Below are 14,670 nucleotides of genomic sequence, written 5' to 3'. Positions count from 1 at the left end.
GTTTAATGCGAAACCATTTATAGACTTTCGATAATTTCAAACAAATCTGATAGAAATTAAAGCTGCGTTTTGACTATTAACTGTTTGATAAGCGCATACGAAAAAGATCCAGAAGTCTTTAAGCTTGGAATGGAACACAATATTTTTAATTTAAAAGATCAGAAATTACTATAATACCAAGTACAGTCTAACTTCCCTAGAATGAATCATGACGAGACCAGAAAATTACTTCATTATACAGAAATTATATCAGAATACAAGAAAATGGGAAAAAGAAGTGTTTTTGAAATTTGTCCATTATAGAGTGAACTTCATTGTATAGAAGTTCACTGAGAGAAGTTTGAATGTACTATTATTTTTATTATATTATATTTGAGTTTTTGTTTTGTATGACGTTTTAGTTCTAGTAATGTAATTCTGACTAGGCAAACAAATTACATGTGAAACAAAATTACAAAGTTAAATGAGCTACGCAAATCTATATCCATCGACATACGATATTTTTATAATCGAAGAATAATAAAATGTTTAATCAAGTTCGAGTGTTTGGTAATTTTTCAATAGGAAAGAGAAGGTGGCAAATATACTATAATGTTGCCTTGAAAGGGCCTTACATATTAATCCGAAATATCGATACATAAAGAATAAACAATACCGAACCTAGACCTTGAGCTTGATAAATTATTTAATTTTATTGCAAAAAAGTCGAATTAAAGACAAACTAAAAGGAGGATGATGTCAATAATAATAATAGTGTTTGTTTAATAAAAAAAGCCTAAGATAAAAATAAGCATGTACAATAGTTGATTATACCAATTGATATATTGTTGATAATATTATGTAATTCATTTTTAATTACATAATATTAGCATATATTATTGATTTTGAATAACGTAATATATAATTCGAAATGTTTTAGTTTATTGTTCCCTAATAGATTTGTCTTTGACCATCCAATTGTTATCAAAATGACCATTTCCATTCTCCTTAATAATGCATACCACAAAATCATTCATACAGCAACAATATCCATATGTCGACCCTCTCTATAGTACCTATTCGAATGTCTCAGTGATGGACGGGTGTTCATTACCTGCGTCACAGAGCCGATTTACACGTTGGGTTATTTGAGGGCAGTGTTGCGACTGAAAACACGTTTATTACTCCCAACATCCAGAAAAATTGCACGGTTCGCGCACTCAAAGAAATTTCTTTGTATAATGTGCTGCTATACTTCCAATGTTTCAAAATTTGTGTCGTCGGGACTAAGGACACTTGTCAAATTGATCTTTCTGATCATTGGCTTCCACATACGTGTTAACGGGAAATTTTGTATATTTATTCTTTTTTGAACTTTTAAATGTTACATTCCCCTAGAAAACACGAACTTTGTTACAAACTAAAATTGAAACTGCAAAATAAAAACAAATATACAAGCAGTATCTTTACAAAATCTTGCATACATTACAAAACCAATTTTGAGAGCAGTTTAATAATTTTCACTGATTTCGATTTGGCAATGTCCTTATAGTTTGTAATCCATAGACTTAAATAAATAAACTTGGAGGTAATAATCCAAAGGATCAATTCAATCAATTTTGTTTTTTTAATAACATATTAAAGAAAAGTAACCATCTCCATAATCAGTCTTTTTTAAACGCAGTCGTTGTTGCAGAATTGAAAGTAAATATTATTAACGATATATACCAAAACGTTTAAGTAAACATAAAACTACTGTTATTGTTTAAAAACAAACATATACTGCCATTTTCATGTGGCTCCGTTGGGCTTTAACTGCCCGTTAACAGAAAGTAAAATGGAAATATTTTTCTCCAGATAACTTTAACTGAAAAATGTTCAGTAGTTAAGTTCAGGCATACAGAAAATATAGGCAAGATGACAGATATATCCATACTACGGTTTAAAAGTTCGTTAGCTAACGTAGCACTAACGCAGCGTCATGAAAATCTGGGATAATCGGATTCCATTTCCATGTTTGTGACCAGAGTCCGAAGCCTCCTACCTATTAATCTCTTGTTGGTGTTTTGAAAATTTTAATTTTGTTATTGTGAGCATTTATGATATCTCAACGTTGGCAGGTTTTTAAATTTTTAATTTAAAAATGACCAAACTACTAGTACAAAATTTATTAATTTAATTTTTTTAGTTGTTCTCCAATATCTACCCAAACTTTTTTAGCTAAATTGTTAATTGCATTTTGTATATAATAGAGTTTACCACAAATGAAACTATTTACCAATATTTACTTCAGTATATTATTATTAAATGCAACCAATGATTGGTTATACAAAGACCTTAAATACAAAACTAGAATATTGTTATTTAATAACAATCATTACTTGGAACTTAAATAAAAAACAATTGGAAATGATCTCAGTCGTTACGAGGTCTCCATGCAAAAATGGTCAGTGTTATCCATAATGAAGAAGGCATTTATCGAGAGCTTAACAAGCTTTGTAAACGCGAACACACTTGATGTCGCCAATAGTAAGGGTCTGGAAGATGAATTATATTTAATTTTTGAGCAAATTTAATGTAATATCTATGAATTTACTTACAGTGGTCATTGCGGAATCGGTGAATTCGCGCACAATGGTAGATGGCTTGTCACCCTTCTGCTCCTGGGTTAGAGTATTGCCATCTAATGTGCAAATAGACTTTACTTTACGACCGTCCAAAGTTTCTTCATCGAATTCTTCTCCTAGTTTGAAAGTAATAGTAGATGTTTTGAAAGTCGATGAGGTGGTGAAAGTGTAAACATCGCCATCTTTTTTCAATTCGACAGTAGGGCTGACGGTGTTGCCCATTTTGCGTAGTACTAGGCCAACGCCTTAAAAATATAAACGAAAATTTTGGATAAGTATTCATTGCAATAATACATAGTATAAATTTAGATAAAGGTGAAATTATCAATCACTTATCGACAATTTAATTTAAGATTTTTTTTATTTGACCAAGAAAAATCGTGCGATGATGCACTTTTGAAGTTTTAATAATTTACAAAATATATGTTTGATTTTTTAAAGCTCGTTCTCTGACATTAGTTTAGGTATAGTGGCTGCCCGATATTTCACCCTCACATAGACTATTCAGTCCATTGTGATACCACAGTGGTGAACTTCTCTCTTATCACTGAGTGCTGCCCGATTCTATGTTAAGCTCAATGACAAGGGACCTCCTTTTTATAGCCGAGTCCGAACGGCGTTCCGCATTGCAGTGAAATCACTTGGAGAAGCAAGCTTGGAAACCCTCAGAAATGTCACCAGCATTACTGAGGTGGGATAATCCACCGCTGAAAAACTTTTTGGTGTTTGGGCGAAACTGGGTTCGAACCTACGACCCTGTGTATGCAAGGTGGGCATGCTTACCATTGCACTACGGTGGCTTCCTTCTCTGAACGCTTTACCTCTCTGACATTAAAAGAACGCTTTACCAATATGGTCTCATAATTGAAATGAGTAGATCCATAGACCTTATAATACATAGATGAGCCATGGGTGTCAAACTATATTTGACAGTTCCGAAGATTAAGAATAAACGAGAAAAATAAGGGCACGCTTACAATATCTTTCGTTTTCCTTTTTGTAGTTTGCCAATTTTACACAAAATTAGACCGTTTATGATGCACCAGAGGATTTATAAATAAATTAATATATTAAAAGTTCATATTTGAACAAAAAATTGTGACCAAAATCGCGTAAATACGAATTTTAATTTTGAGCAGCATTGCTCTTTACGAACAACATAAAAGCAAATGCACGAAAATTAATGTTTGGGACTGACTCTTTACGAAAAAAATCAAAACGAAATGTCAGAAAATTAATTTTTGGAACTGACACATTTTTTTAAAGAGAATATTTGATCATCTATGTATTATAAGGTTTATGAGTAGATCGTACAATAAAGGGAACTGATGATAGGCTAATAAATAAGTCATTATATTAATACATGTACTAGAGGTCGCTATAGGTCTATAATACTGAACGCAGTATTATAGAAAATTCGATAATATCTATCAGATCGCTTTGTGAAGGTATTAACCGGAAGTTCCAAGCTGAGAAATACAGTAATTTTGCTGAAAATTAGATACACTTAATTAACTCAACAAAACTTGGCCATGCATAACAAGGACGACAAGAAAGCTTATATTGGAAACTCCATTTCAATTCATTTCCATTTCCAACCATTTAAACGACAAAAATAAAAACGATTTTACCTATATCAGTTCCGACCTTATGGATAAGGTATATGCGTTTTTGGCTAAAGGCCGGCACAATGTTCGGTTTTCGAGTTGAAACACACTTTTTCGCTTTACTTTTTCCAAATAATCAAAATTATAAATGAAAACAAATATATTCCTGTTAAATCATAATCAAATCTAGATGAAAAGACAATGCGTGTCAATTGAGTTAAATTATCTGCTTTTAATCGCACTATTTTAATAAGGTAACCGCAAAAAATTCAACGCGAAAAGCGAACATCGTACCGCTCTCTTAAGACGACATACCCTAACTTAATGATATCGGGATCTTACTATTGAACATTGCGGTTGATGAACATGCAGCACAGTTTTTTCAACTGGTGAATAGATATTTCAAACGTACTATTGGTAAGCATTCCGTATCTTCTATGAGCAATAGCTTTGTTGTTACTTGCTTAACTAGGTATATTTCTAACTACGTTAAGTAAATAGGCCAACGATACATTACTAATACTATTTAAAGTGGTATATTTCTAACCACATTAAATACAACGTGTCATACGATTTCTTCTCATATTTGGGTATTGTAATAGAACTACTCAATTCATATACTTAGTTTTTGTAATAGTTAATTTTATTCAATTTTTGTTTATAAAGATATAACTTTAATATTTTAGTGGTAGTACACTATTGTTGGCTTCTTTGGTGTATTAAATTACCTTAATAAATAAAAAAAAACATTTTGCAATATACCGTTAACCATCACTAGTACCAATAACATAAAATGTCTATAATGCCGTTCCTGTGCATTGCAATTTCTATATTAGAACAAAAAAATGCAAACAAAAACCACACACACCCAATCGAGGAAAGAATTCAGATTTGGGAGTTCTTACTAAAATGGGGTTTCAAGCAACATGCATTGACAGAGCTAGATTTGCAATTCATACAACAATTCCTTGTTGATTTGTTTTGCCTAAGTGGGTATGTTGGTTATACTGTTACGATGATTTACGTTTAAAATAATTTCATCCATATTCCAGAGACATTCGTTATGAAACCTAATAAGTTATTGTTCAGCTTTGCCTGTGGTTACTTCGTTCAATATTATCTAATGAGCTAAGGCACTTTGTTTTTGTTATTGTTGCTGGGAATACGATATTATGATAAAAAGGAGAGGAAGAAAGTACAGTTGTTGGTATATACTTAACATTCGTTTTGTGGTCGTCATTAAATGGTAGCTCAGTAGTGTAACCTCTTATGAGTGATCCCCACCCGTACAGTTGAAGAATTCAAAAGTGGAGCTGTATTGGAGATTCTTATGACCGGTTGTCATCAATTTATTAAACTTAAACAAATTAAGAATGATCTCCCGCCCATCATGTATGGTTGTATGAGTGCGCTTGGGCATTCTGCTTTCCTAAAAAGTGCCGGTTACAGCACAGCATTGCACTCCGTCCATACACATAAATTATCGCATGACTATCAGTAGTGTGTGAACATATACAAAAGAGCTTCACAAAAAGCGACAAAGGTGGGAAAATGTTTATGATAAATGGAACTGAAACCAATTTAATTAAGATCGAAAAGAAAACTCAATTGGCTTTAATTGATTTATAGAATTTTGAGACTGTACTTAATGAGACACTTCAATAAGACCGTTGTGCTGCCCTCTCGGCCCCAAGACGGACATGCATACAGACAGAGTTTTCGTATCATCTCATGTCTATAAGTATATATAGAGCTGCCTGCATTGATAGGCATGAAGAATATTTATTGGCATTTCGGCGATTAAGTGTGTCAAAGTTGCCAAAATCTAGATAAGAAGTTAGCTATATGGGATGGTAGGTATATACTAGATATGTATGAATTCATGGATTGGTTGATAGTACCCGAAAAAGAATTATCAAATCAAACCACAAAAACACAAATTGCCAAAAAAGAATAAAAATTGAATAATCTAGAGAAATATGATTTGAGGGCTAGTGGCATTTTATTTTTAATTGGCAAATATCGGAAATGATTATTTATCGTAGTACCCAAAGTTAATTTGTTGTGGTCTTAAGTTCTTCATGCAGTGGTCTGTGCAATCGGCGAATGTCATACAAGCAAACTTTGCTACAAAATGCTGTATTAAGTATTATATATATATATATGGATCGGCACATTCCAAAGTCCGAAATTGCTAATAATAAAAAAAGTCACGACAATTCGTTTTTCCTCATTAACTTGATAAGTAAAGAAGAACGGCAATAGTGATATCAGACAATCCCTTATAAGAATTGCATTCGCAATGAGATTTATGGATTTTTGAAATGTAATACGTTATCTACTGGACTTTGGCCGATTTCTACAAAAACACTCATTTATCCGAATATAATTTTTTGATTACCGTCATGGATGACCAGTGCTGATTTGTAACTTTTTTGAAGTGGACCAGAAATAGAAGTTTAATGATGACACTTTTTTTCCTCAAGTCACGAACTACAATTTAGCCGAAGAATTACGGTTCAACGGTCATGTCTATTGCCCAAATGTAAGGTGCAAAACACATGCAAACCTAAACCAGTTTTTTTTATTCCCAAATGCCGGTATGCTTATATTTGTTTTAATAATAATATAAAATGAATGCTGTACTTCGTTTTTGTTCCCCATGATTTAGTTGAGAAGAGCTATGTATGTGTGTACCCGAAACTGGACTACTTAAATCACGCATGGATTCTAGTTGTTCTTCACTTCACAAGGGGTGTGATATGGTAATAAGGATTAAAAATTTCACTCACCCAATTCCTTCATGTACTCATCGAAGTTTTCACTAGACTCCAATTTGTATTTCTTTCCTTCCCAGCAGGCCATTTTTGCTTAAAACTTTTTTTTAGATAAGACTTCAAAACTTGAGAACCGCCTCAACGACTGATACCTTAGGAAATAATTTCTCAACGAAGAGCCGGCAGCGTTTTTATATGAAAAAGAAGTGCACTCATTTAATCGGGAAAACGATAACGATAACGCTCTCAAATATTCATATGGCATTATCGATTTTTCTACAGTCGGTTATTAACAACAACAATCGAAGAGAAGAAACGTTCGTTGTGGGTTTATCTTATTTCAGCAATCTAATAATTAAAATTTTGTATTTACATACAGTATCTAGAATCTGCTTATCATCCCCAAAATGCCTATACGAATTTAATAAAAATATGAATAATTTAATATTTCGGATATTTCGTTTTAATTTTTATTTAGTATGTAATAAAATAATTAATTAATAAAATATTTAACGAAATCAGTAAAAAGGCATAAAATTATACGTAGCTGATGGCCTTAGCAGCCAATGCTACTTTTCCCCTTTTCTTTTTTATCATACATTTACTGTATGATTAAAATAAACAATAAATAAATAAATAAAATATACATATTTGTTGCAGATTTCATTACAACTTGATGGGGAATAGCCCAAAGCAAATTTTAACAAAGTTTTAATTCCTTAAAATGGATTATTAAAGAAAAGTATTCGTGAAAAAAATAACGATTTTAGCGGCTAAACTCGAACTTAATACCCACCTTTAAAGTGAAAACTAAAGGTGGATATTAAGTTCGAGTTTAGCCTTGTGAAAGTTTTCTTTGGGCTATTCCCCATCAAGTTATAATAAAATTTGCAGCAAATATGTATAATTTTATGCCTTTTTTACTGATTTAGTTTTCACTTTAGTGAAAAAATTACGATTTTAGCGGCTAAACTCGAACTTAATACCTTTTCTGAAAAAAAGGTTTATTAGTATTTTGTGTCTATGATTGAACCTAACATAATGCATTAGGGTCGGTACTACATTTGGGTTATCCTCCAAACAAATTTATATATTTATAAAATCTTGTTAAAACTTGGATTGAAAACGCATTGGAAATTAATTGATCCAAAAAGTATTCGTGAAAATAAGCGGAAGCGGAACCGAACATAGCACCCACTTGATGGGGAATAGCCCAAAGCAAATTTTCACAAAGTTTGTATTCCGATTACTTTTCTTTAATAATCCATTTTAAGGAATACAAACTTTGTGAAAATTTGTTTTGTGCTATTCCCCATCAAGTTATAGTGAAATCTGTGACAAATATGTATAATTTTATGCCTTTTTTACAGATTTAGTTTTCACTTAGTGAAAAAATTACGATTTTTGCGGCTAAACTTGAACTCAATACTCACATTTAGGCACAAGAGAAACTTTTCACAAAAAATCAATCATATTTTCTTCTTTTAACCAACTCACGCCGGCCTGTGACAATGAGAAGCATCATTTGGAGATTGATTTAAATTTTCAATAATTTTACCAAAATTTTGTAAAAAATCTGAATATTTCTAAAAATTAAGGTATAACCGCAAACAAAATGTTTGCTGGTCGCATTTTAGATTTTTTATCATGGGACTGGAATATACAAAAAAATATTTTTATTTTTAAAGTCTTGGTTGAATCCATGACTCTTCGTGCAAGGCAGATCCACATAGATATATATTTCCTCATTCATTGTGTTGAAAATGGTAAGAAGTTTAAATATTTTGACCTGTGGTTAAAAACATCTGTTCAAGCCATTGATCTGTTTAAATTTTAGGACAAATTCTTTCCGCCTATCACAGAAAAATCATAATCAACGTTGAAAATCATAATTAAAAATTACTTAAATACACATATTTGCATTTTTATATGACGAAAATTGTTAGAAATACTACTTTAAAATATTTATTCTGAGCTTCTTTCTCATGTTATCTTTCAAAAAGTAAACCATTGAACTTATCACTAAATTAAACTATTCCCTATACAGAGCTCGTAATCTGTCATATATTCACATACATAATAAATCCAATTAATTTTACCTTAAGACTTGTATACTGTCCCTTCAGATAAGTTTACCCCATACATATGCGGGCAGTCCATTGTGTATGATGACCAATCCACTTATCATTCTTTGATTCAATTAATTTTTATAACTATAATTGTTATAACACAAAGGGAAATACCGTCCAAGAGACAGCATATAGGGTGTCATATATTTGTATAGTACACACACTCACGTAGCATGGTTATTTATTCACCCAATATTGTTGTCTTGAAGGAGAATTAAGCAATGATTATTTCTTATCATTTGATTCGAAAACTATTGTTTGACTGATTATATCCAAATGCATATTGATAAACGAATATCTTTTAATTTTGCGGACAATTGGTTGACATTAAAACTCTAAAAGTTTATAAATTAATATTTTTATTTTGCAGGAAATAGCCCAGTTGGAAGACCTAAGTATATATAGAGAAATAATTACTTCTAATAAATAATTCTGATACAAAACTTACCCCGTCGTGTATTGAAAGTAGTGCGAGCGTATGCTTTTGCCTAGTAAATTTCGATGCCGGTACTTAACGGCAACAAAATTTAGTAATATCCTTTCCGAACGGTATTAATTTGTTACCATGCGTGGTTGGTTAGTTACCTATACCGCTTTGCTATTGATAACACTGTTTGTTAAGAAATCAATAACGTCCGAAAATATTTTGCTACCAATGAAGAGGTAGTTCACACTGGCATTATTTCTATTGCCAGGTGGTAGTGATGGTGTTTTTTTGTGTTGTTCCGCAAATACCCTGCCAGCATTTCAAAATTTTATCGCCATATCAATTTGATAGTGAATCTCATCTTCAACATTAGTTCAAATGGCCTTGCATATTGCTTGCCTTCAACAAATTTTCCAATGGGTTTGAAGCATTAAAATTAAATTTAGTTTGAAAAGTTATTGCTACTGTGTTGAGAAATTGTTGCTAAAGCTGAGTACTATGTTCAGTTTTCAAGCTGAAAACCCGCTTATTTTCACGGTTACTTTTTTAATTTAATTTAATTTAATTTAATTATAAATACAAAATAGTTCACAATCAATTCCTTAGATCTTTTCCATTCATTATTTCGCAAGACTTTTTATAAATATAATCGTCTTCATAGAGATTTTTGTAATTTTAATTTAGTGTTTTGGTGAAAAATACGAACATAGTACTCACCTTAACGTGTTGAATTCTACTGTTGAGGGTAATGTCTGTTTTTTGTTGAGAGCGCGATTTTCTCAACAATTTCTCAAATTGAATTCTAATCTAATTTTTTGAAAAAATGTTTGAAAGTGTATTGAATATAAGCATTTCTCCAATGCTTGTTTTTATTGGGATATATTAATAATCAACCAACGAGTCTAATGTTCAAAATTTTGATTTTTAATATTAGGGTTGTTTTTTAGCACTTGATGCAACATTTGTATGGGCTATAGAACATCGTCGCACTGGTTTTCTACCAAAAACATCTCATCGGTGCAAGTCGCGTCGGTGTTACCAGATTGTATTTTGATAAATTTACGCTTTTTAGATTCACAATAGAAAGATTTCACTTGTTTTCTGTGTTTGTTTTTAACAAACTGATTACAGTGTTGCATATTTTTTGGAGATGCCCTGGATAAACGAGTACTCTGTTTTCGTTTAGTCCGTGACTGCTTAGGGTATCTAGTGCTAACAGAAAACAGCCCTATTAATATTTTTGATTAATTGCCTGCTAAATTTAAATCGAGATATTTCTTTTATTTATTGAGTTCCCGCACAACAAGACTCAAGGTCCTATAATTTACAGTACAGGTATTTGATTGCATGCGAACAGATTTATATCAAAACAAAATTTAATAACGTTAATTAAACTAGAACGGAATGTACAAATTATGGTTTAAATAAGATAATTGAATGACACAAGAGGTAAAAAAAATGATTTTTTGCTACGAAATACGCAATAAAAAGCATAAGTAAAAGAGCAAAATTGAATGTTAACTTAAACAGGGTTAATTTATAAACGTTTCTAGAGATTATAAGAATCTTATTGCCAATTAAAATACAATACAATTATGATAATTACAATAAGAAGAAGTGAAAGGATAGTGTAGTTTTTTATTATTGCTGAAGATGTCAATATTAAAGAAAATAGATAAAAAGTTTGCTTTAGAATTGTGCTCTGCTTGTAATTGTTTTTATATAAAGCTGAGTACTACTGTTTTCACGGTTACTTTTTTTAATCAATTAATTTCGAAATATTAAATGGTTCGCAATCAATACATTGGATCTTTTCCATCCACAATTTGAAGTGACTGGATAAAAATGTTATCGTCTTCATATATATTTTTGCACTTTTAATTTACTGTTTTGGTGAAAAACTCAAACATAGTACTCACCTTAAGTCGACATATTCGGCGGCGACGTCGACTGGCAAAGAATGGTCGGCGTTATTGTCTGCTAGAGGTGTGCATGTGAGTAATAGTTTACTCACGCACACTCACGACTGAAAAATCATACTCACGCCCACTTGCGTACGATATTTTTTGGTAGGACTTACGCTCACGCACACTCACGAAAAGAAAATTTGTACTCACGCACAATCACGCACGAAAACGTCGTGATTAATTTACCTTACCGAAGTGTCTGAAAACATGAGCATTATTAAAATCGAGAGTGTTATTAAACTTTTAACATCCCAGGTGTCACTAAAATTGTAATTGAATTTAACTTCTAAGCGTTTTATGTTGGTGAGCGGGAATATTTTCGTGATTGTAATTCGTGACTCACGCTCACGCACGACATTTTGGTTTGTTAATCACGCACACTCACGCTGTTGTCATGAGCGTGACTCACGACTCACGCACGAATCACGAAAATTTTCGTGAGTCACGACAATTTCGTGTCACGTGCACACCTCTATTGTCTGCATAGTACCTGTATAACAAATCGTATAGTGTGGAATGGTCATAATTAAAATCATTTTGTACCATTTATCGCCAGTATACATTTTTTCTGAACGGATGATGGCAGCCCTAGCATTTTGTTATCGACTGAAAAATACTGTCTACGGCGTCAATTTTTACGATGCCGGTCCCGATATATGTCCTGAGGGCATATCATCGTTTATGAGATGGGCTTGTATGGGGGTATGCGGGTATGCTTCTTTACTTCTTCTTCTTCAATTCAATCGTAGTATTGGAAAAATAAGAGCAACCATAGTGTACTTTCATGTGTTTTAATGCAAAATAAGAAATAAGTGGAGGTATTCGCAATTTAAAAAATTAGTGTTTGTGTAATGGCAGACGATGCGAATGAGGATAGTTGGTTGTATGGTACATCGAATCCTGATTCTACAACAAATGAAGAAGAACGTGGCGATGGAGACGCCGGGTTAGAAAAAGACAATTTGCTGTTGTCTGAAAAAGCGGAAAATGAGGCATTGGCGGCAGTCACACAGGGAGATGATGTGGATGCGATACAAAATCAGGATGATGAACCACAAGGAAATGGCGATGAATTGGCGGAATTCGAAGATCCAGCCCATGAAATGGAGGAGGAGGAAAATGAAACAGCCGATACAACAGAGGAAGGTCAAGAGAAAAATGATGAGGCCAAAACTGGAGACGACTCGGAACAAGATCCTGATGAGGATGAAGACGATGACGATGATGAATCTGATGATGATATAAATGTTGTAATTGGCGATATTAAAGCAGCGCCTAGTACATACAATATAAAGCAACGGTCAAATCTGCTAGCTACAGCAAGTGGTCAAGACAAAGCTAAAACATCTGCACAAGTTGGAAAGTTTTCTATAGAGGATTTTGAGGGCGTTGGCTCAATAAATGGAGTAGCTGCACATGAATTTAGTATCGATTCACTGGAGGATAAACCTTGGCGAAAGCCTGGAGCTGATATTACGGATTACTTCAATTATGGGTTTAACGAGGAGACATGGCGTGCTTATTGTGAACGGCAGAAAAGATTTCGTGTGGTTGAAAGTGGTGTTGGTCTTGCTAGTTTAACACAAAATTTGAATCCCCCTGGCGAAAAGGTGAATGATGGCAGTGTGCCATCAATGGGTCAGGCAATGGGAATGATGCCGCCTGGTCATACGCCTCCAGGACACATGGGTGAACAAATGATGCCTCCACAGGGCATGATGCCACCACCTGGATCTCACCAGGGCCCACCTCCAAGATTTGGAATACCAAGAGGACCAAGGCCTATTTTACCAGTACCTGGAGCCAAGGAGAACGCTATTCAGGTTATGACAGCAGAATGCCGTGAATATTCCAGACCAGGTCAAATGCCCCCTAATTTTGGTGCGCCGGGAGCAGTAGAAGAGCCATTTTTCCATGAGCCAGAACCATTTGACTATGGGTATGAGCCCACACAGGACTCGCAATGGGGGAGAGAAAATCCAAATTGGGTACCTACAGGTATTAAAGAACTTACCCCTGGTCCCAATCCTCCATCCTCACAAATGCCAGGACCCCCAGGCGTTATGTCTGGTTTACCGCCTCCGCAGATGCCTGGACCACCTCCGCAAATGCGAATGCCTCATCCTCAACCCCCAATGGGTAATATGCCACCGCCTAACATTGGCATGGGTCCACCACCCATGGGCATGATGATGGGACCTGGTGGGCCAATGCGAATGCCAATGGGTCCACCGAGGATGATGGGACCAAATGGACCGCCACCAGATAGAATGGAAGATGAAAGAGAGAGGCGAAGACGTGAACGAGAATGGGAACGTGAAAGAGATAGGGATAGAGACCGTGAAAGGTATATCGCAGAAACATTTTATACAAACATTTATACATTCTAATTCTGGTATTCATAGATCAAGAAGAGAACGATCCCGAAGTAGGGAAAAATCCCGAAGACGATCAAAATCTCGTGAAAAGGAGAGAGATAAAGATCGTGATAAAAGAGAACGTGATCGTGATAGAGACCGAGAGCGAAGTGAAAAGGAGACGGTAATTATGGATAGCTATTAATATTATTTATTGTATTAATAAGTATTTTGTAATAGGATACCACGGAACGATCCGATGAAGAACGTGAGAGGAGACGGCGAGACCGCGATCGGGACAGGGAGAGGTAATTATTTATAAAATCGTATTATATGTAAATAAAATATATGTTATTCTAGGTCTAGAAGAGAGCGATCAAGAAGCAGGGAAAAGTCGCGTCGTCGTTCAAAATCCCGTGAGAAGGATCGTGAGCGTTCCAAAAAAGCCAGTACAACTTCATCATCGTCCTCAAGTAGAAGTGATAAAAAGTCTCATCGCAAAGAAGAAGAAGAATAAACACACAAATTTAATAAGAAATAAATTTGCTAAATACCCTAAATGTCATTTATGAAATTGCATCAATTACTATCTCATTAGTGGTACACGGTTTTTTTACTGCCTTATTTAATTTTATTACTTGGAGTGGCTCTGTAGACGATTTATATTAATTTCAGGGGGCTACATGTTTTGGTACATTGTCAATGTTATTGGTTAATGAGTAAGTAGCCTTATATTTTTAATATTAATTTTAATTTATTTTGATATTCTATAACAAAAACTACGAAACTGGGGTTTCTCT

The 14,670-nt window shown here is 33.7% G+C and overlaps 2 protein-coding genes and 1 long non-coding RNA gene across 3 annotated transcripts; 1 reads left to right on the top strand and 2 right to left on the bottom strand.

Moving 5' to 3' along the window:
* Positions 1-2,262: 2,262 nt before the first annotated feature.
* Positions 2,263-7,167, bottom strand: fabp (fatty acid binding protein). The gene is made up of 3 exons (XM_075288777.1): positions 7,006-7,167; positions 2,580-2,851; positions 2,263-2,516 (listed from the first exon to the last, which is right to left on the bottom strand). Exons 1-3 carry the CDS (start codon positions 7,076-7,078, stop codon positions 2,466-2,468), a joined length of 396 nt encoding a protein of 131 aa, XP_075144892.1. The 5' UTR covers positions 7,079-7,167; the 3' UTR covers positions 2,263-2,465.
* A 1,772-nt stretch (positions 7,168-8,939) lies between these two features.
* LOC142219970 (uncharacterized) lies at positions 8,940-10,021 on the bottom strand. The gene is made up of 2 exons (XR_012717828.1): positions 9,568-10,021; positions 8,940-9,510 (listed from the first exon to the last, which is right to left on the bottom strand). It is a non-coding gene; the product is annotated as an uncharacterized LOC142219970 (long non-coding RNA).
* A 2,228-nt stretch (positions 10,022-12,249) lies between these two features.
* Positions 12,250-14,430, top strand: Fip1 (Factor interacting with poly(A) polymerase 1). The gene is made up of 4 exons (XM_075288763.1): positions 12,250-13,860; positions 13,919-14,054; positions 14,111-14,178; positions 14,231-14,430. Exons 1-4 carry the CDS (start codon positions 12,365-12,367, stop codon positions 14,385-14,387), a joined length of 1,857 nt encoding a protein of 618 aa, XP_075144878.1. The 5' UTR covers positions 12,250-12,364; the 3' UTR covers positions 14,388-14,430.
* Positions 14,431-14,670: the final 240 nt, after the last annotated feature.

The sequence above is a fragment of the Haematobia irritans genome, chromosome 1, assembly GCF_050003625.1.
Source record: "Haematobia irritans isolate KBUSLIRL chromosome 1, ASM5000362v1, whole genome shotgun sequence".
Classification (NCBI taxonomy): Eukaryota; Metazoa; Arthropoda; class Insecta; order Diptera; family Muscidae; genus Haematobia; species Haematobia irritans.
Note: the sequence above shows the minus strand (reverse complement) of the source record. Positions and strands in the feature narration are given on the sequence as shown.

Coding starts and splice junctions, on each gene's coding strand:
- fabp (XM_075288777.1), bottom strand. CDS start 7,078: ATGGCCTGCTGGGAAGGAAAGAAATACAAATTGGAGTCTAGTGAAAAC. Junction 2,852..7,005: donor TGAGTACATGAAGGAATTGG/GTGAGTGAAATT, acceptor TATATTTTTAAG/GCGTTGGCCTAGTACTACGC. Junction 2,517..2,579: donor CCGATTCCGCAATGACCACT/GTAAGTAAATTC, acceptor TTCATCTTCCAG/ACCCTTACTATTGGCGACAT.
- Fip1 (XM_075288763.1), top strand. CDS start 12,365: ATGGCAGACGATGCGAATGAGGATAGTTGGTTGTATGGTACATCGAAT. Junction 14,055..14,110: donor AGCGAAGTGAAAAGGAGACG/GTAATTATGGAT, acceptor ATTTTGTAATAG/GATACCACGGAACGATCCGA. Junction 14,179..14,230: donor CGCGATCGGGACAGGGAGAG/GTAATTATTTAT, acceptor ATGTTATTCTAG/GTCTAGAAGAGAGCGATCAA.